Source organism: Colletotrichum godetiae (genome assembly GCF_030913485.1).
Source record: "Colletotrichum godetiae strain CBS 193.32 chromosome Unknown BDP55scaffold_2, whole genome shotgun sequence".
Classification (NCBI taxonomy): domain Eukaryota; kingdom Fungi; phylum Ascomycota; class Sordariomycetes; order Glomerellales; family Glomerellaceae; genus Colletotrichum; species Colletotrichum godetiae.
In genome coordinates, this window is record NW_026851250.1 from 1,430,664 (window position 1) to 1,451,525 (window position 20,862).

Below are 20,862 nucleotides of genomic sequence, written 5' to 3' on the forward strand. Positions count from 1 at the left end.
GTCCAGGCCTTCTTCTCACAAGGACCGCTCCCGGCCTCGACACTGAGCCCGTCACGGCATGCTCTCCTTATGCAACTCCACGATGAACAATGCCGATTAATGGTAATGGGACCGAACCGGCACAGCCGTTGCCAAGTGAAAGCCAATTATGCGGAACCCACGGAACAGCTGTAGGCTCTCACTTTACTGCGTAGAAACTACCGTCCCTAGTGTAGAAAGTGATTTAGTAGAGGTTATAAAGCCAAAAGAGGCGTAAGAGGCGTATATGCTAGGGCACACCTAGGAGCGTTAAGCATTGTACCTTGCCGCAAAAGGGTGCCCGCGATGGCTTGAAGCCTAAGTAGGTTTTTACTTTGGAGTGAGTGACTGCCAAGTGGAGAGAGTCCAGCGGGCAAGCGCCCAGATCTTAGTCCAGGGCAAATTCTCAAAATCAAAATGGACTCCAAAACAAGCGTTTGACCACAAATTTCAGCCCATTTTCACAATTCCCACCCCCATTTCGACACCCCGTTTCTGCGCTATTACGCGGCCTGCCCATTCCACCTGAAGCGAGAGAAACAAAGCAGCCCAGCCAGTCGGTCAGTCGGCCCCTGGTACAGTAGCATCAAACACACAAACTCCAGATTACACCACCAAAAAAAAAATGCCAGGCAAGACGTACATTGTCGAGCACCTCGACCCCGAGCTGGGCCCCTGGTCCGAACTCGAGTACATCGCCATCGCCAGAGAAACCCACGCCGCCGAGGGCACCTTTCTCCTCTCCTCCCTGCCCGCCGGCTTCGTCGCACCCGGGAAGCTGCAGCAGGTCCCGGCCTTCAAGGCCGAGAACCGGGGCGTCGAGGAGCTCTACGCCGCCGACAAGTCCCGCGTGTGTCTGCTCGACCCCTCCGCCGCCAGCGACCTGAGCCCCGAGGACGGTGAAAAATTCGACGCCTTCCTGTTTGGTGGTATTTTGGGTATGTGGCCCCCTGGTGCAAATTAATGCCAATTCTACATTGAACCTTTTTGCTGATTATCCTTCTTGTCTCTAGGTGATGACCCCCCAAGAGGTAAACTACTCTTTTTCACTCTGGACCTTTGGTCTCATTAATGTTTCTCCCTTCTCACTGACCCCTGTAGACCGCACCTCCGAGTTGAGGAAGAAGGGTTTCGAAGGCAGACGCCTGGGTCCCACACAGATGACGACTGACACGGCAGTCCGCGTCACGAGAATCGTCGTCGAGGAGAAGAGTGCGTGCAAATGACCCCCGTCCCCGGCATCGCATAATTCAGTGAGATGCTCACAGTTAATAGCACCACTGGATAAGATCCCTTACGTGACATACCCCGAGCTCAAGTTCAGTGAGCACGAGAGCACCGAGATGCCCTTCAAGTATGTCACGGACAAGGACGGCCAGCCCATTATGCCAGAGGTAAGTTTTTCTCTTTTTTCGCTTTCTTTCTCATATTCCCCTGTGCATGTTGCATGAGATTTAAATGAATGAGTCTGACACCTCTACAGGGCATGGTTGACCTCATCAAGAAGGATGCTGACAAGGCGATTGATGACCTTTTCTAAGATACCACTTCCAATTGAATTTCAATGACCGTCATGAAAACTTTGCGTCTCAAAATTTGCGTTGCGCCTCTTTCCTAGACCCTCGGGACTTGGCTATGCTTCAACTCTCACTCCCTCACTCGATCATAAAGGCCGGCCGGCATTGACCCGATATCTCAGATCGGTCGCGGTGAGCCTATCTCAAAACTCACTCAGGATCCAGAATCTCGGGCAGCTTGCCGGGTCCCGGACGGACGGCCCGGCCGGGCTATACTCGATTTGACCCCGCACAAGAGATCGGCCATCACCTCTATTCGACTCCGAGATGAGAGGCTTCATCTGGTTGGCCCATGCCTCGTATCTGGACTGGGCCTCTAGTAACCTGGTTTAGGACTCAGGTCCAGCTAAGCTACCTCACAATTCTCCTGACGTATCTCATATCTACGGGTGAACTCTGCTGTTGCCTTAGTCCTCGCACTTTTGCAATTACCATTCCGCATCGTCCTTATCAATTCGACTTTCCCTTTTCGGCGATTCTAAGCACCTCGAGCTCGAGGTCGTATCCTTGCTCATTAGAGCTTCAATTCCTAATCCGCCATTTTCATTTATATCTCGACATCCGCCAAGACCCTCTCTCACCAAAAAGCTTCCTCACATCCCTCTCCCACACATCGTGACATCTTCCATACCTCATCCCCAGTATACTCACATACCTACCAGCTCACAATTAGCAAACAAACATGTCCCACCCCCAAACAACCTTCCGCCAAACAACCTTCACAGCCCCCTCCCTCCTCCTCACCCGCCGCCTCACCGTCTCCCGCACAACAGTCCACGCCCAACTCGCCCAGCTCCGCGCAAACGGCCAGTACGACTGCTTCAAGCTCGGCTGGCACCCCATCTACGACGACCGCTCGCGCTGGCCCGCGCCTCTGCACCTTTTCTGGGACAGCGACGTTGCGAAATGGATTGAGGGCGCGTGCTACTTCCTCGTGGACGAGTACGATGTAGAAGTCGACGCCGCCGTGCGAGAGCTGGTTGCCATGATTCGCGGCGCGCAGCATGAGGATGGGTACCTTAATGTCCATTTCTCTGTCGTGGAGCCGGGGAAGAGGTGGACGAATGTTCGTGATATGCATGAAATGTAAAATCCCATCTCGCCTTTGCTCACAAAGTACGTAAACTACAGCAAAACTCACAAAAATCAAACTAGGTACAACGCCGGCCACCTCATCGAAGCAGCCCTAGCACACAGACAATACTACAGAAACGACCTCCTCATGGACCCCATCGAAAAGTACATCTCCCACATCCACCGCCGCTTCGGCCCAGGCAAGGACCAAGTGAGAGCCTACCCAGGCCACCCGGAAATCGAGCTGGCCCTCTTGCGATGCTACTCGGCAACGGGCAACACCGAAGCCTACGACCTTGCGCGCTTCTTCCTCGAGGAGCGCGGCAACCCGACGGGCCAGGACGGGAAGCACTACTACGACTGGGAAATGGAGCGGCGCGACGAGCCGCGCTGGAAACGCCCCAATTCGTGGCCCATGGATAGGTCGTACTGGTACTGCCAGGCCCACGTCCCGATCCTCGAGCAGGAGTCTGTTGAAGGGCATGCTGTGCGTGCAATGTACCTGCTCACCGCAGCCGCCGACCTCTTGAATATCTCTCAGGGGAGCAGCACCAGCAGCACCGGCACCGGCAACAGCATAACACCAGTTCGACCCCTGACCGCCGCTCCAGACTGGCTAGCCGCCCTCCGCCGCCTTTGGTCTAACATGGTTGATAAGAAAATGTATCTCACCGGCGGCGTCGGCGCTGTAGCGCAGTGGGAGGGTTTCGGTATCGATTACTTCCTCCCCCAAGGCCCCGACGAGGGGGGCTGCTACGCCGAGACGTGTGCTTCGGTGGGCGTCATGATGCTCGCCGAGCGCCTGCTCCACGCGGACGGGCCGGAGCCGAACGGCCGGTACGCCGACATCATGGAGCTGTGCTTGTATAACAACGTTATGACGGCCATGAGCGCCGACGGAAAAGCCTTTACGTACGAGAACCAGCTTGCGAGCTGTGAGGCCGCGCGGAGCGAGCGGGAGGATTGGTTTGTGTGTGCTTGTTGCCCGCCGAATGTGACGAGGCTGTTTGGCAGCTTGGGCGGGTATCTCTGGGATTACGGGGGTACAAGTGATGTTGGGGAGGGAGCGACGAAGGAGGCATTTGTCAATGTGCATCTGTATACCAGCGCCGAGGTGAAGTTTCAGGTCGGAGAGGCGGAGGTGACGTTTTCGCAAAAGTCCAACTGGCCGTGGGAGGGCAACATTCTCTTCCAGCTCAAGGGCGCAGAGACACTCGACACAACGATACGACTGCGCATCCCAGCCTGGGCGACACAGCACGGCCACGTCCTCACGCCTACGCCGCCCGTGGGAACAGCCACGCTCGAGAAGGGAGGCTACCTCCGTCTAGATCCCTCATACACGGCCTCGAACTCAGTCTTCTCGCTCGATGTCGGCGCCGCTAGCTTCGCGCCGCGGTACATTGCGCCGCATCCGTACACCAACCAGCGCACGCTCAGCCTGGCGCGAGGTCCGATTGTGTACTGCGTCGAGGACGCTGATCACCCGTGGGAGGAAAACCACTTCAAGGACGTGGGGATCAAGAGGGCAACGGCCGTGGAGGAGGAGTGGAGGGTCGATGAGAAGAGCGGAGAGGGGTATTTCGCGTTGAAGACTAAGGGATGGGAACGGTCGCCTGAGGTTCTCGCGAGAGGCGAGGATGGGGTGGAGAGGGAACTTGTGTTTGTGCCGTTTTACTTTCGGTCGAATAGGGGTGGGAAGGGGCAGATGAGAGTTGGTTTGAGGGATGATGGGAGGTGAATTGAGGATATCTATGTGTACGTTGGCAAGTGCAGAGTTACCATCTTAGGATGAACCCATACGAAGGAAGAGCAGAGTGAACCACGGAGGGTCATGTATCTCAAAGTGAACAAAGGTACGAATATTACCCAGAAGTGAAGTGAAGTCGGGCTTCCACGTGATGCCCACCCAGCCACAACCCTCACCTCACCTCACTCCTTCCTACCTCTTCCCTTCTGCCCTCCCGTCCTCCTTCATCCGAAGAACCTGGCCACCACCTTCCTACTCAAGGCGCCTATTCACCTCACTCTATCACCAGCACCTCCGGTCGATTTAGCCGAGTGGTTTCGACTCTGACGCAGAGTCGCATTAAAACAAATACTCCAATGAGGCCAGTGCTGGTTCGAGGGGCGCGCTATTCGAATCCGGACAGGGGCGTGAATAATGAGGTCAGTATCCCCCCTCCCTTCCTTCCTTTTCTTTTTGATTTTTAGTAAGTGGTTTCTTCCTTCTCTTGCTTACAGTCTAACCTGAGGTATTCTGCTAGTCGAGAATGTCTTTCCACTTCCATTATAACGAATGGAAAACGTTGCTCGCCTTGTATATGGGCCCTGTGTCAAGGTCCTCGTTACAGGTTGAGTCCACTGCATTTTGCCGGTGATTTCATGCTAACGAATCCCTTGGCTCTTGCTCCATGGACTGCTATATTCAAGCATGATTGAAATTGACCCTCATAGTGTTTCTTGTGCAGTGGCACGGTAGATAAGTCTAAAATCATCGAAATCAGCTGCAAAAAATATCCTGCTTGCGTGACGGCTGGTTGAAGTATATACTAGTCTATCCCTTGAGAACACACTAACCGGCTGGAAAGCATTGAAACGATCTAGCTATGTGAAACAATTGCAATCGAATGGATCTTTGCCAAGTAAGTTGGTCTGTTGGAAATATTGACTCCCAATATTCATGTCGAATCGTGCTCACAATGATTTGAAGTACGGTGCTTGGATAGTATTTACGTTTCTCATCCTATAGATACTAGAAAACTTTGATGTCTGCGGCTCATGCTCGCCACTAGTGATTCTTCGTCCGGATTTCAAACCATTCCAACGAGGAACCAATCACTCATATCTTGAACCGGAACCCATGCGCCGCCGCCTCTCCCGGCGCAGCATTGATAGCACCCTCGACGTGCTCCCCCCTCTCCAACTTGCGATTCAACCCCACCAACACAAACCTCAACACCGTCGCCGCGCAGATGGCAATAAAGCAAGCAACGCAGTTGTGAATAAACGCAGCCGTGTACTGCGGGCTATCCTTTGACGGGTACAAGTAACTAGCGTAGATACTGCTGCAATTACTAACAGCATTGATAAACGCCAGCGCGGCGGCTCTCTTGGCAGGGGGCCGCGGCAGAGTGTTGCTGATCCAGGCCAGCGCCGTGGTGTAGCCGGTATACACACCAGGAACAAGGAGCATCATGGCGACGTAGCGCGGGGCGGTCCCGTGGGTGGCGGCGCCGAGGATGAAGGCCGCCATGGCGACGCAGAGGGGCACGACGATGTGGAAGTAGCGCTCGCCCGTGCGGTCGGCGTGCCAGGCGTTGATGCAGGTCGTGATGACGCAGAGGACATACGGCGGGCAGGTTAGGAGGAGGGAGATTACTCTGTTGTAGCCGAGGGTCTGGACGACGGTGGGGAAGAAGTTTGTAATGGATGCCGAGGCGACGATGCAGAAGATGAGGACCAGCTTGGATGGAGTACGTTAGTGTATGTACGGAGAACAGTGTGACGAGGGAGAGAATATGGCCTTACCAGAATCCACGTCTTGACATCCTCCAACGCCGTCTTGAACCCATGCCAAAACGTTTGCTCCCCGCTATTCTTCCAATCATCTTCGCCAATATCCTCTTCCAGCCTCCAGACCGCGAGCGCCGTCTCCTCCTCAGTCAACCACGACGTCGTCCTCGGGAAATTGGGCAGCACAAAAAACGCCGCAAACGCAATGGCGACGGTCACGACGCCTTCGATGAGGAACAGCCACTGCCAGGCGCCGAGCCCGCGCGCGCCGTCCATGTTGCCCGTGATGCCCGCCGAGATGAGCCCCGAAAAGGCACCCGAGATGAGGGAGCCCGTGTAGAGGATCGTCGTGCGCAGGCCGAGCTCCTCGCGCGTGTACCAGCAGGAGAGGTAGTAGAGGCAGCCGGGGAAGTAGGCGGCCTCGACGAAGCCGAGGACGAAGCGGATCACGAGGAGGCCTGCGTAGTTGCGGCACGCGGCTGTTGCGGCGGAGATGACGCCCCAGATGACCATCTATGATTCAGTCTTGTTAGTGGTCTGTGACTGGACATTCCTTTGCAAGGTAGCTTGCTAGGATGGATGGAAGTGACCTTTTTTTACTTACACATGTTGGAAGGTATAGCGCAGGCTTTCCAATCTTATTGAGAAACAGGTTCGAGGGCACCTGCATGAGAAGGTACCCAACAAACAAGATACTCACAGCCGTCTGGAACTGGTTTGAATTGGGATCGAGGTTGAGATCCCGCTCCAAACCTGCCAGACGCGCCGCGGCGATGTTGTTCCTGTCAATGTAGTTCCTTTTTCAAACCCCAACAGGTCAGCAACTACTCTCTCTCTTTCTCTCGGTCACGGCCCCTCATAGCAATATCACTCTTGCGACCAAAGGTCTTAGGACCAGAAAATTCCCCTTGTTGAAACTCACAAAATATACATGATGACAATCATGGGCAGCAAGCGAATATCCACCTTGCGCTTCAGCTTCTTCTCGAGGTCGACGCGGTACTCGTGCGACATGGCCGCGACGATGGGCGGCGGCTGCAGCCCGCGCCGCTCAGCGGCTTCGATGGAGAGCTTGGGCGGCGCATCTTCCAGGTCGCCGGCGCCGACGCGGTGCTCGTGGTGTAGCGAGGCGTGGTCCACCTCGGACTGCTTCCCGTCTGCCATATTTGGTTCCCACCAGTCGTCGTGAAGTTTGTGGGGGGGAGCTTCCTCAGAGAGTTGTCGATTGGAAATTGCCGAGTCCGGGTGGTTGTCAGCCCTCGTGGGAACACTTTCATCTCACTCCGACTCGCTGGCGATTGAGTATGTGTGTGACAATTGCTTCTTTCTTTTTTCCAAAGTTGGTAAGGTTCGACTCAACCATGAAGCGGACAAGCTTCTTTTTAACTCCGCACATACCCCAGATATGGCAAATGGCTTCCCGCAACGGAAAAGGGAAAAGAGTGGCATGCATGCATGGGTGGTTTCGTCCCAGCTTTTCCCCCAAGTCGGGATCATCACCGTTGACTGCCAACCCCCTCTGGGTAATGGGATTACATGTTCCCAGCCATTCAGAATCGAGACTGAGGGGAAAGTGCTGATTCTTGACTGGAGTGATGAAGATCTGTCCACTAGCTCTTCATTAATATTCCTTCCTCCGCATCTCCAAAGCAGCCCCCCCCATCACGGCGGTAGTCGATATCGGTCCGATCATTCCTGTCTACTTAGCCTCCTCGGTCTGAACTCGGGAGCCAAACCAGTGCTCTTGGAACATTCAAAGAATCATCGAAAATATGCCCACTGAGAAAACCCGTTACGAGAAAACTAGGAGAGAAAAGTCGAGAGAATCTACACATTAAGCTCCATTGGGTTACTGCTCCCCAACCACTCGGCATCGATCACTAATTGCTTTTTTTCTCGTGAACCTATCAAATCACACGAGATCATACGAATAATACCAGTCAAGACTTCATTTTTTCGTTCTCGCGTTCGGAGAACAAGTCCAGAAACAGAAAGGCACCAACAAGTGCTCGGCTTTTAAGCTTGAAATGTGAACAGCTTGTTCGTCCTCCTCTTCCCAAGGAAATCCCCACACACGGAAAAGCGTCACGTATCCATTCTATGACCAACCCAAAATCCGGGGTTGGAGGCAAATTGGTGCGGGGGAACGGGGGACGAAAGACCAGAATCGAGACGAATGACCGGGGTCGGGGTCGGGGGGCGGAGTACTCCGCAACCACCGACGGCAACCAAAGCTGTAAGATGTGTCGAACGATTGCGGTGAAGTGAGAGGTTAGCACCAGAGAGAAAGGTCAAGTTCGGGGCGATGACGGCACCCGGTGACTGACAGCTTGGGTGCTGTGCCGCAGGGGGTAAACGGGGAAGCTTGATCTCTGCTCGCGCGACCCAATCACGCCAATGTCGCCAATCATTGAACCAATCTACTCACGCAGGCCACGCGAGCCACGGAACCGATACCTTGGCGAAAAAACCAAAGGCCATTGCAAGACCGTATGTGGAAAACCAATGACGAAACGGCTTCTATACATGCATTTTTCTATTCCATGATTGGACCGGCTGTGCGCGCACATTGAGATATTCAACTAAAGCCGGCACATGGCCGGCACGGCACCGAGCGGAGAAACAGTGGTCCCCACAAAAGACCAAGGAAATATGCCCCCACTCACCGGCTCGGCACTTTCTCAAGATGGAAGGGGACCAAGCTTTCGGCCCAGACTTGCGGCTCCGCGGCTTCGGACGACCGGCGGCGGCGGTCAAACAGCACCGGATGGAATTAGGGGTACCGGGCCGACGTTTCGTCAAAAGCAACAGAATTTAGAAAAACAATCATTCACCGTACTGATTGTTGCAATTGGAGAGTATTCATGGGGTTGCAACCTTTGTATTATTGATTATATATACAAGATAGGAAAAAGGATGTATAAAACAATTACTTGTGTACCAAAAACTCCCGGATTAAGAGACAGAGAGCTGACATAGGAGAACATTTCATGACGTTATTTGTCGTTTGTATGTGCAAGAGTGTTGAAGTGTGTGCATGTGTGCGTGTGTGCAGAGGATGACCGCGGGCGGAGATGGGTGGTCTAACTTAGACACCAGAGTCCTCCTGGTGAACAGAGTCCTCCTCGGCATAGGTGCGCCAGTTGGCGCAGGTGCTGTTGAGGGTATCCTCGTTGGTGATGGCCGCGATCTCAGTGGGACGCTCGATGAGCTGGAGCGCGAAGCCAAGGGAAGTGTGCCAGCCGATCTGTAAAACAAATGTCAGTATATGAAATACGATAATGGGTTTGAGGATGATAGGGACTCACGTGGCAGTGCATCAGCCAGACACCTGGGTTGTCAGTGTAGAAGCCGATGACGAGGTATCCGGAGCCGGGAAGCATGGCGACGTCGCGGCGGGGCGCGTTGACGGTCTGCAGCGCGACGGAGGAGTCGTAGGTGCCCGTGGCCTGGGCGAGAACCCAGAAGTCGTGGCCGTGAAGATGAATGGGATGGGCGAGGCCAATGGGGTTCTGAATGATGAAGTGGACCCAGACGTTGGCCTGGTCGAGGTGGACGATGTTCTGCTGGGTGGAGTAGGTGTCGTTGCCTCCAAGGACCTGTTCAACGGCTGTTTTGCAATGTCAGTGTCATGTTGCCAATGTTGTCGCACATCTGCGGAAGGGAAGCTTACTAGGGTAGTCCCAGTCGGAGAGGAATGTGCTGTTGTTCAGAGTCCACTTGAACTGGCTGCTAACGGTCTGGAGACCGACAGTGAGGGTGTCATCGTAGGTCTGCTGGCCGGCCTCGAGAGCGACAACGGGCACGAGGTCGGACATGCTCTCGTCGAGGCAGTCGTCCATGTAGGTGTGCGCCTCGGTCGTGGGATCAGCGGTGGAAGTGGAATCGTAGCGAACGATGCCCTTGATGTCGAGCGTGTTCTCGTTCTCACTGCAGGTGAGCTGGGGGATAGCGCGGAGCCAGTAGTCGCCGGTGCTCTCGGTGGCGCGGACGATAACGTCGTAGCGCTGACCGATACCGATGGAGACGGCAGTGGTGTTGTAAGGGTTCATGGGGACAAAGTCGGCTGAGATGACCTCGAGGGTGTGGTTGTCAACCATGAACTTCCACATGGTGTCGATGGCGGCGTTGACGAGGCGCATGCGGTAGGACTTGCCGGCCTCGAAGGCTGTAGTGAAGCGGGAGCCGGCGCCGTCGTACATGCCAGTGCCGTTGATGAGACCGGTCTGGGCGCGGGGTGGGCCGTTGCTGGCGGCTTCGCCATAGAGCTCGTCGGTGGTGCGGTGGAACCAGTCGCTCAGGACGATCGTGCCGAGATCTTCGTCGTAGGGGGCTGAGGCAGGGCCGTGGACGATCATTCCGCCAAAGACACCGTTCCTGTGCGAGTTTGTTAGGTTTATGTCGAGAGATGTGAAGCCTTGAGAGATTGGTCTTACCAGGCCTGGAGAGCAAAGTGGCTGTGGTACCAGGACGTGCCGTACTGGGAAGCGTGCCAAGTGTAGGTGATGGAGTCGCCGGGAGCAGTAGGGCACTGGGTGATGGAAGCAACACCGTCAGCCTCGTTGGTGTAGTTCTGGCGGATACCGTGGAAATGAATGCTAGTGCCGTTGTTCTCGAGGGAGTTCTTGACGTGGACGACTGAGACGCGTTTGTCAGCAAACTAGAAAACTCCTTGAGTTCTGTGCTATCAGGAAACACTTACCAACAGTGTCACCCCAGTCAGCAATGATGGTAGGTCCAGGAACAGTTCCGTTGATGGAAAGAACCATTCGCTCGACGCCGTCGGGAGCCATGGTGGTGTTGGTGACTTCGAACCAGTACTCGCGGATCACGCCCGTGTTGGGAGCCTCCTCGTACCAGTTGGTCGTGAGATCGTGAGTGCCATCCCAGCAAGAAGGGTTGAGAGCAGAGTCAAAGACACAGTCTTGACGCTTTTCGAGTGTGCTCGGGGCAACAGACGAAGGGGCGCCTGAGATCAAGGCAGGGAACAGGAGCGCGAAGCATCCCAAAAGTGAGCGTTTATACATGGCGGGAAGACGATGTACTACAGAACGAATGTAGAAAAAAACGATTGAAAGTTTGATAATCAACGAGTGATTGTGAGAAACTGCCTCAAAAACGAATGAAGGCAAGATGCTGATGGAAGGAAGACCGAGGCTTGAAGAAGCGAGTGATGGTGGGTGAGACAACTTTTCCTTCAGAGACGGGCAGACTTGCCTCGTCTTATAGAAATCGAACACGAGCTTTCGAGTCCATCGCGAACAGACAGGATAGACGAATAGAGGATCTCTCTCGCCAAGTTTGACGCCGTCTTGGCTAGACCAAGATACCCCGAATGTGAATCACTGAATTCGCAATCCCAACTTGCAGCGTTCCCTTCGATGTTGCGCTCTGAGGGCCTAGTTCGGTGCCAGAGGCCGACCACCCCTGACTCGAAGAGACGGCGTGCCCACATCCACATGGGAGGCACATCGCTCGTTCGACCAGGTAGGTTTGGTGAGATGTGAAGGAGGAGTGTCGTCGGTAACTCGGCCGCTCGGCCGTGACATCGACTCCGGTGGACGAACTCCATGCTTGGCTGGCAACTATCGAACATTGTACCTATACGAGGAATCAGTACCCATGTCGAAAATCGACGTTGAGAGAAAAGGAGGGTCTACTGTCAGTCACAAGGACCCATGCCATGCTCACTTTCTCGCTTTCTGCTGCCGAAAACCATCGTCGGGTGTTGTTTCCCTTATTCCGGTGGGCCACTTTAACGAACCCCCCCTCCCCTCCCCTGAGCCCAGGTCGATATGGATGTTATACATGGATCATGTAAGCCTGCATATAGGCGCCATTCCGGTGAACATGTGCGTTGAGATTTGAGGCCTTGTCAAAGGAGGCAGGGCAAAAAAAAAGGTCTCCATATTCTTGGCCCGTCATGCCCTCGTCTGAAGTTCAGGCGGCTAAGCAAGTAAGACACCGGTGAGGGTGGGAACAGGATGGAGATTCGTCGTTGATCGCCAAGTCCGTCCACATGCTTAGTCGATTCAGAGCAAAGTTCGCCTACGAGACTCTCTCTGGTCAGCTTCTTCTTTCCCCATCAAAAGAGGTGCTCGAAACTGGCTGACGCGTATCTGTAGCCCGTACAGGCTACAGCAGACAGGCAGGACTATCGAAACCGTGCTTGTGTGGCTGCATTAGCCCCGCGGGTACGGATACAGAGTGCCATCAGGCCCGAACCCCGTGCGCCGTTGTTTCTTCTGCAATGGATACTGAGTACACTCCGAACGAAGCGAACGAAACATGGAATGACATTGACGTCTTCCATGTCCGTGGGTAGTGTTGCTCGACGGCGATCAGGACCTGAGAGATGTCCTTGAGATGAACCATGCCTATTTGGGCATCATGGTTTGACTAATAAGGATCCCCATCACTAAAACCCTAGAGTCTATGAGCCTCATTGTGCCCGAACTAGATGAAGGAGAAGGGGGATATTCCCACCTTGGCTGTCCAATGAGATAGAATTGAATGCCAAGCATTACGTGGGAAAGCCGTTGGCGGTTAGCGTAATAGGCTGGATGGAAACATTGACGGTGAGAAAGCTCTAATTGGGCCAGTAGTAAGATACGATGGGATATAGCAGAAGGGCGCAAAAATGCTGTTGAACCGTTCAACGTCCGAATCTGTGGCGTTGCTCCGCTGCGTACGGGCGGACGAGCAGACGCGTCTTGGCAAGGGTATCCCATCCTTTAAGCCGCCAGGGCCCCATTGTGGCCGCGGTCAACGTCATCCAATGCAACGGCGTCAAAACGAAAACCGTTCGATATGGCATGGGCGCGTCAAAAACGGACAAGGGAAGTACAGTGTGGGGTGGGGGGTCAGGGTGATATGGAGAAGAGTTGAGCCAACATGGCTAGTTCCCAAGTGGCCAAGACAAACACTTCTGGATGGAGTCTACCCAAACGAGGTTACAGCCTTGCTGGAACACACGGAGACAGGAAATAATCGTAAAACAATAGAGATTTGGTGACCGATGTCGTTTGTAACCATGTTGAGCCTCTGACTCGGAAAAAGCAACGTCAAGCCTCCAACGACGGTGGGAATTGTTTGATGTTTGCAGGTCCTACCGTTCTAGCTGCAGCTCGTCTGCTTCCCCCGCGCGAAGCTGTCTTTGAGACACGCTTGCTGGGAGTTCTCGGACTCAGTGCAACGGTAACGCCGCATGTTTTTTCCGGTCCCACGTGTATTGAGTGGCGTTCACTGCGTTGAAGGCCCCCTATCGTGGGGTTAAGTGTCATTGACAGTGGCGGACGTTGGCTGATCAGGGGAAACACATCGTGAAGATTCGGGATGAGAGGCAACAAGAGAGGCCCGAGAGTTGACGAAGTACGAACATGGGACGGCAAGAGCAAAACCTGGTTCCGAATGTAGGATCACCCGCAGGATCTCGATTATCGATGGCGCGGGAGGGGCTGTTGCGAACCACGGAGTACCTAAAATCAATCATCAAGCAGCTTTCAAAGCAGGAATTGCAGCTTGGAACCGAGAGCGAGCGCCTCTCGTGTGCCGGATCAGCACGACTCTTTTCCTCTTGGTAATTAGACTCTGAATTCAATCTCGTTATCATCTTGCAAGCGCGCAAAGTATGCTTGATTAGAAGAAGCTCCCGTCAAGTCTCCGTAGCGGGCTTAGGCGCCATTCGCGGGAAGCACCATCGGACTGCGATTGCGTACGTAGTCCCTGGCTCCCTGCGGGGGTTCAGGGGAGTATCGATGGTCAGTAGGCACGCAAAGAGCAGGGGGGTTAGGTAGACTCAAGACAAGAGAGGGGCGGCCGGCCGTGAGTGACGGAGAGATAGGTATGGAGATAGCGAGAGACAGAGAGACAGACGAGAGACACCTGACGCAGGTGAGATGCTAGCCTCGTGTAGGTTGGCAGGATCCAATATGCAAGTAAGAAGAGCAAGAAGACGGAGCAGTGCCTCGATAGCTATACACCCTTGTCTTGGAGTCCTGTCAAGCAAGGAGGAGGTGGGGTTTAGCGGCGTTGACAGGGCACGAGAGCACGAGGGAGGCCCATGTGCCTGTCAAAGATGTCGGCCGGCGATGTTTGCTGTTGGGTTTGTGGAAGTAGGGGTGTATGATGGGTGGTTGAAGATGGGAAGATGGAGTATCGATGTATGGAGTACGGAGTGTTACGGATGATGGATGAGGAGAAGGAGGTACTGTGGACAATGGCAGAAAACATCGCAAAGTGCCAATGGCAAGAAGCTCGCCTCCGAGACTCCCCCCGTCACCCGTTGCCCCCCTTCACTCTGCCCCCTTCCCCTTCCTAAATCCCAAGTCTGCTCTCTCAGTGATGGATGTCCCCCCCCCTGCTTGGCCGCGCAAGCCTCATCTCTGGATGCTACCTCTTTTAGAACCCACCAACGTGGCCCCCGCAAGGGTGCGTTAGCGGACAGTGCACAGCGCTAGACAAATGCCGGTTCCCGCATTGCATGGCACTAATACCGGAATGTCTTAGCTCACCGGGGCCAGGGGCTACCCTGAGCCGCCATTTCGACGACGACGACGACGACGACCACAACCACGGACTGCAACTTCCTCCCAGCCTAAACCTCGTCCGCCCAATACTCCAGTTTCGCGGGAAACAACCCGCGGGTTTCCCAGTGCAACGACGACATCGCCGCTTGGAAACTTCACCTCATCGATGGAACGACACTCTGCTCTCTTCCATGACCCAGCCATCTATCTACAACCAAAAAACAGATCATGGCTTCACCAAGTAACGCCAACCCGTGGTTAATACATTACCGTCATCCGGAGATTCGCCGCCGTCGCCGAATCCCCGTTTTTGTTCGTCTTCCATAGCCAGAATAGGCAATAATGTCTTGGCATTTCCAACCTCTCCATCACGGTGCTGCCGAAGTCGCTCGCATCAAATTTCGCCTCTGCCCCTCTATACCCCCCTTCGAGATAACCTTCTTCCAAAGTTCTGATCCATGGGCCTTCACCCGCCGTTCGTTGGTATGTACTTTGTCGGTTGCTCCCGAAATCCCTCCATGGGGGTATTGCGAGCTCCCAAAAAGCAACAGTGTATATGCTTAATCCTTAGATTCTCTGGCTTGCCTGCCGTTCTTTCGAGGTTCATGCCGAACCTGAACACGTTCGATCCACTGATATGATAGTATCTGATTTCTAACCCAGGAGCATAAGTCACATGCCAGCTACATGGCGGCTGGCTTGCCCTGTTCGAACGAGAATAGCGAACCATTCCTACATCAGCAGAGCTCGGGGAGTCTATGGGCCAATATTCCATCTGCCGAACGAAAAGCGTCCCAGCGTCTACTACCTACACGAAGTTTCCGTACTCCTACTGCATTTGTGGTAGGACCCGGCGAATACGGTCTAGACGCAATGCATACGATCACTTGCTTTCACCGCCGTTCCCCCTGGATCGAATACTATGCTCCTGACTCTTGACACGCCCGTAACTCGTCTACCTGCAGCTGACCATCTAAGCAACCTTATGAGTTTCTCCATCACAATATCGCCATGCGAAGCGGTCACTATCACAGGATACTCGGGTCCACAAGCAAAATTTCCGTCTGCCATCATCACGGCCTTCGGTCGTTAATTGTCTTAGTCCGTGTGTTCCGGCCACAGCCACCGACTTGGCCGACTCTCGGCCTCGGGCATGATCGTTCACCGAGACATCCCGCCCCGTACTCCACGGTCTTGGCACAACTGCACCTCGCTTGCTCTATGCTTTTTTTTCTAACTTTGACTTTACGGGAGCATCCGCACGAGCCGCATGAGACTATTAGTCAAATACGGAGAGCTGAAAATCGACGATATTGCGCTTTTTCCTGCCCTTGGTAAGCGGCCTGGGTGTTGGGCAACTGCGTTTGCGAGAGTTACGAGATGCCCGTAATAGCACGAGCCACTTGAGCTGACGGCTTCTCCATCCGACCCTTCTGCTTTGCATCGAAGTTGGCGACAGGGAACGCAGCACGCTGGCGCTAGAAGAAGTCACATTCAATATCACAAAGACGGATTCAGTCACTTTTCCGATGTGCCGATGTAGAGAGGGAGTGAGGCTTTGCGCTAGCATCTGACTCAAGGATCGTACGGCAACATTGAAAGGGACAACCCCCCCAAAACACAAAAGCTCGGAAAAAAAAAAAGAGGCGCTTCTGAAGTGTAGACTGCCACCTCCAATTTGCCACCGACCTCGTTTCTTGGTTTGGATGATACTTCGGTCTTGCCCCGCTATCGTCGGTTGTCAAAGCTGGATGGGCGAATCACTGGAAGACCCCTCTTACCCATCCGCCGTTCCCGCCATGAGGACAACCTTTTTTCTGCCAAGAGACGCAGGAACTCACACCGGAAACTGACAGCTGGTTGTATCTCACGATAGCAACTCACTGGCTACTTCTTACAAACAAGGTTGACTATCCGGTGTGTATACGCGTCCATACGTCCAGGGCAAGGCTCGATATCCGATATGCTTTTTGAGGGTGGGGGGTCAGCTGAAGAGGAACGGTTGGAGGGGTGCTGACGATGATCCGGACCAGGCCGAAGGGATAGACTTACACGGCGCCCTCGGCCTCACGGGATGGCGGGACCGCCCGCAAGAGCTCTTGGCAGGGGATAGTATGCATCTTGAAAGTTGCTCAATTTCGACACCGCGATGGCCGATCACCAAAAGCTGAAGGTTTCAAGGCGGTACTATCTTGCAGCATCCTCACCCTCCACCATCCCCTCGCGTTCATTCCACTTGTGGAGACTCACAGGCGTCAGAACAAGATTTGGATGTACGCGTTTTTGGGGCGTGGCTCTTCATCTAAGGCTAAGCGGGCCGAGTAGATACCCATATCTGTATCCGTACGCCACACCTTTTATTGCCCCTTCCTTGTAAGTCCAGACATGAATATGACATGTGGCAGGCAGCCCTGATTCCAAAACAATGGCCAAATGAAAACAGATGAAAGCCGAGAAGGGGTTACATATTTCCGCTGCAGACTTCTGGAGGGGCGTCAACTTACAGATTGCAGACAACGGCGTTAAGACGAAGATAGTCCAGGGTCAAGGGAGAGGCATACGTCTGATTCGGTTCTTCACGGCAGTGCCTGCAGGTATGCTTGCAGCTCGACCTGGATATACCAAATCCACAAGGCAAGGGTAAGAAGGCAGGCATAGATTTCCTTACACGATGACAAGCTGAGAAACACGTTTCAAGCGGTCCAATGGTGATGCGTTGAACCAGGGTTTCAACAACGGACTCCGGCGCCATGGGCAGAAAAGTTGACGACTTCCAGCTCTTTGGAAATCGCAACCCCTTCACGTTGACTCGGTTCTGTCTGCCTATCTACGAGACTACCATGGTCCTCGCGTAAATGCTCGCAGGATACTCCACTATGGAAATGCGAACAGGTTCGAGAGGGCAGAAAAACTTCCACGTAGTCCGCAGATAGGCAACGAGGCCTGAATAGGGAATCCTTCTCCGATGTCAAACCGGGGGGGACATACGGAATATAGGTCATGCAATATGCAACATGCAGAAGCACCGAATTATCGGTTTTCTTGTGTGTCCGCATGACTATCCGTACCTCTCACAGCCCGTCCCCTATGCCAGGCTGCAGCCTGGATAACCGACAAACAAACAAAACTGACAGAAACACCCCATGCTTCGCTTGACGCTCAGAAACTGGCTTAGGCACTCTTCATGCGGGTAACAAGCTAACGATAGAGTCTTGTTGATCCAGAAAGCCTTGTTATCCAGAACCCTTGGATAGAAAAACAAGCATTTTTTTTGCCTTCTCGGCCCTGGGCGGCAGCAACCGAGGGCTCCTAGGGTCGGGGGGAGGGACGCGTACGTAGTTTAAATGAGCTGAGAAGAGCACAAGACCCCCATCCAACGATAACAACCGAATCATCCGTAAACGAGGGACCAGTCAGAGTTGAATCCGCAAGGCTTTATTGGAACCTGGCAGGTGTTTGTCGGCTTTTGAGGGTTTTCATTGCCTAGGATTTACGAGATCTTGGGAATTGGCCAGCTGAGGCTGCATCTTCATTGAGGCAGTGAGGCCCAACATTGGCACACACACACACATGCGCACACACTCTCTGTCTATCTAACCCCCTACAATTCTCACCTCCAAAGCGCTTCCGTGCCTCAGAGAAGCGTCAAGCATACACAGCCGGTGGGTGACAGGCGCTTAAACTTGAGCGTACTTACCGCCAAAAAGGGCAGAGAAACGAGAGCGAGAGGAAGAGGGAGAAGAAAGTTGGAGAGATAACGTTATTGAACCGGCGGTCAACGGACGTCGTTTACTGAAACCCACATCCCGGGACTTGTACTCGCGGACCGCCCTTCCCCCTGAAAAAAATAAATAAGCACTGCCTCGGGGGGCAAGGGACTGGGTTCGGGCTGCGTTGCGTGCAGAACAACACGGAGGAGTTTGAAACAAGCACTTTTACCCAACCGACCTTCTTTAAATGGACTAAACATCTTCGTCACTGGATCTCGGGTTCTTGTTTTCCATCGTCTTGGTTTTGAAGGAAATTCGTCAGGAACTTGGAAAGGGGGAGGGGGGAGGGAGTGGGAAATCCTCGCTAGCGGGCCGTTCGGGCTGGCGGGGGTACCGGCGGGGATTTGGCCCCACAATCCGGAAGGCGCGCCCTCCGTGTCCGGGTCATTTTTCAGGAATTCGCGGAGGAGCGAAGAGAAGAGCGAGATGGCAGAGGGCGGAGAACATGCAACTGGACATCATGATCACGAATCAATTGTAGTGCAACCAAAAGTTTCACATGCAAAATTATAGTTGTGTGCTGTTCCATGGTTCTCAAATCCAAAGAAGAAGAAAAAAGATAGGCATAAATTTACGCAGGGCGCTAGGAACGCGGGGCGGGAAACCCACAATCCGGATCCCGGTCACTGACTGTCCACCCCCACCCTTAGATTTCCATCCGCCGTGCAAAGGAGAGGAACACCAATACTCTTGGTGAATCGAGGCCATCTAGATAGTTGTCTGAACAAGGTTCGATAGTTTCGATGGCGGTTGTCACATTAAAATCTATCGATTTAGCTGATGCAACACCAGAGACAGTTCTTGCGGGGGCATCGTGACCTCACTCGGCCGAGAACATTGCCACAAGCACGAGGAAACTTCACGAGAACCCACATCCCGCATAACGTTGGCGGACTCAACCCGGAAATATCACGCAAAAAAAGTCCGACGGACGATTCACGCAGCCAAATGCTCAGAACTTCTCGCCATCCGTCTTAGCTGTGACTCTTACCGCTATCTCACGAAATAACTCTACAAGCACATTCTAAAGAAAATGCGTCATCTCCGGCGTAAAGTGAAGAAACTCATCAGCATTTGATATTCAGTCTCCAAATACATTAATCATGAACCGATTAACCATTAGAAAATGGAATCCATCGTCAAGATCATCCAAGACAATCATCAAACCATTTCCAAAGCGCCTCCCAAATAACCAAAAATCTCAAGAGAAAACATGCAGTCTAATACCGTTCCCGTAAAACACATGGTCCGCGTACACTCATCGTCGTAGAATCATTACACACATCCCAAGTCATTAGTTGAAGAGACGCTTGAACACGCCCTTGATACCCTTCGACTTCTCCTTCTCCTTGTCCTTGTCTCTCTCCCTCTCCCTTTCTCTGTCTCTAACTTTCTCGCCATCTCGCTCCCTCCTCCTCTCTTGGCGCCGATGGTCATCCGAGTGCTTTGATCTCGGCTTGTCGGCCGCCTCAGCTCTCTCGGATCTCTCAGTCCTCTCAGCTCTTTCGGCCCTCTCAGCCCTTTCAGCTCTTGCGGCAGCCCGTTCGGCCTTCTCAGCAGCCCTGCGAGCCTCTTCGGCAACACCTTCGCGGGCCTTTTGCAACTTGGCAACGCCGCCGCCTTCAGATCTGTCTCGGTGTCTGGGCTTCTCCCGCGTTGTGCTCGAACGCTTGGGAGTATCGTGTGTGGGCGTAGACTCTTGTCGGCCTGCGTCGTTATCCATTGGAGTGTCGTCCTTTGCTGCGGCTGGCGCAGGAGGGTCCTGGGGAGGAACCTTGGATCCAGTCGAACGTTCACCTCTGACGCTGAAGAATCGCCGAGGCTTCTCTGGGGGAGGCTCGACGGATTCTCTCTTGCTGAGAGTGCGGTGAGGGCGCTGATGCTCTGACGTGCTGTGGCGACGCGAACGATGGCTGCGTTCGGGCGTGTCCTCGGGCTTGGTGATGGTCTCGGGCTCCTTGCCCTTGCGACGCGAACGCTCTCTCTCCTCGTTCTCGCGGTCGACTTCGCGTTGGCGTTCGCGCTCGCGTTCCTTCTCGCGATGCCTGTCTTTCTGTCTGTCACGCTCGGCATCGCGTTCGCGCTCCTGCTCTCGAAGCAGTCGTCGTTCCTCCTTGCGTCGATCATGGGCGGCCTGCTCCTCGGGCGTACGTTCACTGCGGTGGTGGCTTCGCTCACTTTTCTCGCTTCTCTCGCTTCTCTCGGTCCTCTCGCTGCGTTCGCTTCTCCCACTCCGCTCGCTACGTTCGCTGCGATGGCGGTGCGAATGAGTCTGGGGGCTCTCGGAGAAACCGCTATCTTGTCTCTTGGGAGGACCTGGTGGAGTTCGGGGCACAGATTCGCCGCCTCGGACAGATCGCTCGCTGTCGGTTCGGTGTC

General features: G+C 54.0%; 4 protein-coding genes across 4 annotated transcripts; 2 read left to right on the forward strand and 2 right to left on the reverse strand.

The window, feature by feature from the left end:
- Nucleotides 1–381: 381 nt before the first annotated feature.
- BDP55DRAFT_136631 (SAM-dependent RNA methyltransferase) lies at nt 382–1,601 on the forward strand. The gene is made up of 5 exons (XM_060565536.1): nt 382–956; nt 1,032–1,049; nt 1,120–1,230; nt 1,294–1,412; nt 1,502–1,601. The coding sequence occupies exons 1-5, from the start codon at nt 644–646 to the stop codon at nt 1,556–1,558; spliced, it is 618 nt and encodes a 205-aa protein (XP_060436338.1). The 5' UTR covers nt 382–643; the 3' UTR covers nt 1,559–1,601.
- Nucleotides 1,602–2,277: 676 nt separating this feature from the next.
- BDP55DRAFT_539902 (uncharacterized protein) lies at nt 2,278–4,410 on the forward strand (the record flags this gene model as incomplete). Its single annotated transcript, XM_060568072.1, has 2 exons — nt 2,278–2,681; nt 2,751–4,410. 2 exons carry the CDS (start codon nt 2,278–2,280, stop codon nt 4,408–4,410), a joined length of 2,064 nt encoding a protein of 687 aa, XP_060436339.1.
- Nucleotides 4,411–5,511: 1,101 nt separating this feature from the next.
- On the reverse strand, nt 5,512–7,349 carry BDP55DRAFT_723098 (major facilitator superfamily domain-containing protein; the record flags this gene model as incomplete). The annotated part of the gene is made up of 4 exons (XM_060578699.1): nt 5,512–6,135; nt 6,201–6,698; nt 6,790–6,982; nt 7,108–7,349. The coding sequence occupies 4 exons, from the start codon at nt 7,347–7,349 to the stop codon at nt 5,512–5,514; spliced, it is 1,557 nt and encodes a 518-aa protein (XP_060436340.1).
- Nucleotides 7,350–9,273: 1,924 nt separating this feature from the next.
- BDP55DRAFT_723099 (multicopper oxidase) lies at nt 9,274–11,212 on the reverse strand (the record flags this gene model as incomplete). Its single annotated transcript, XM_060578700.1, has 5 exons — nt 9,274–9,432; nt 9,494–9,795; nt 9,859–10,562; nt 10,622–10,823; nt 10,888–11,212. The coding sequence occupies 5 exons, from the start codon at nt 11,210–11,212 to the stop codon at nt 9,274–9,276; spliced, it is 1,692 nt and encodes a 563-aa protein (XP_060436341.1).
- Nucleotides 11,213–20,862: the final 9,650 nt, after the last annotated feature.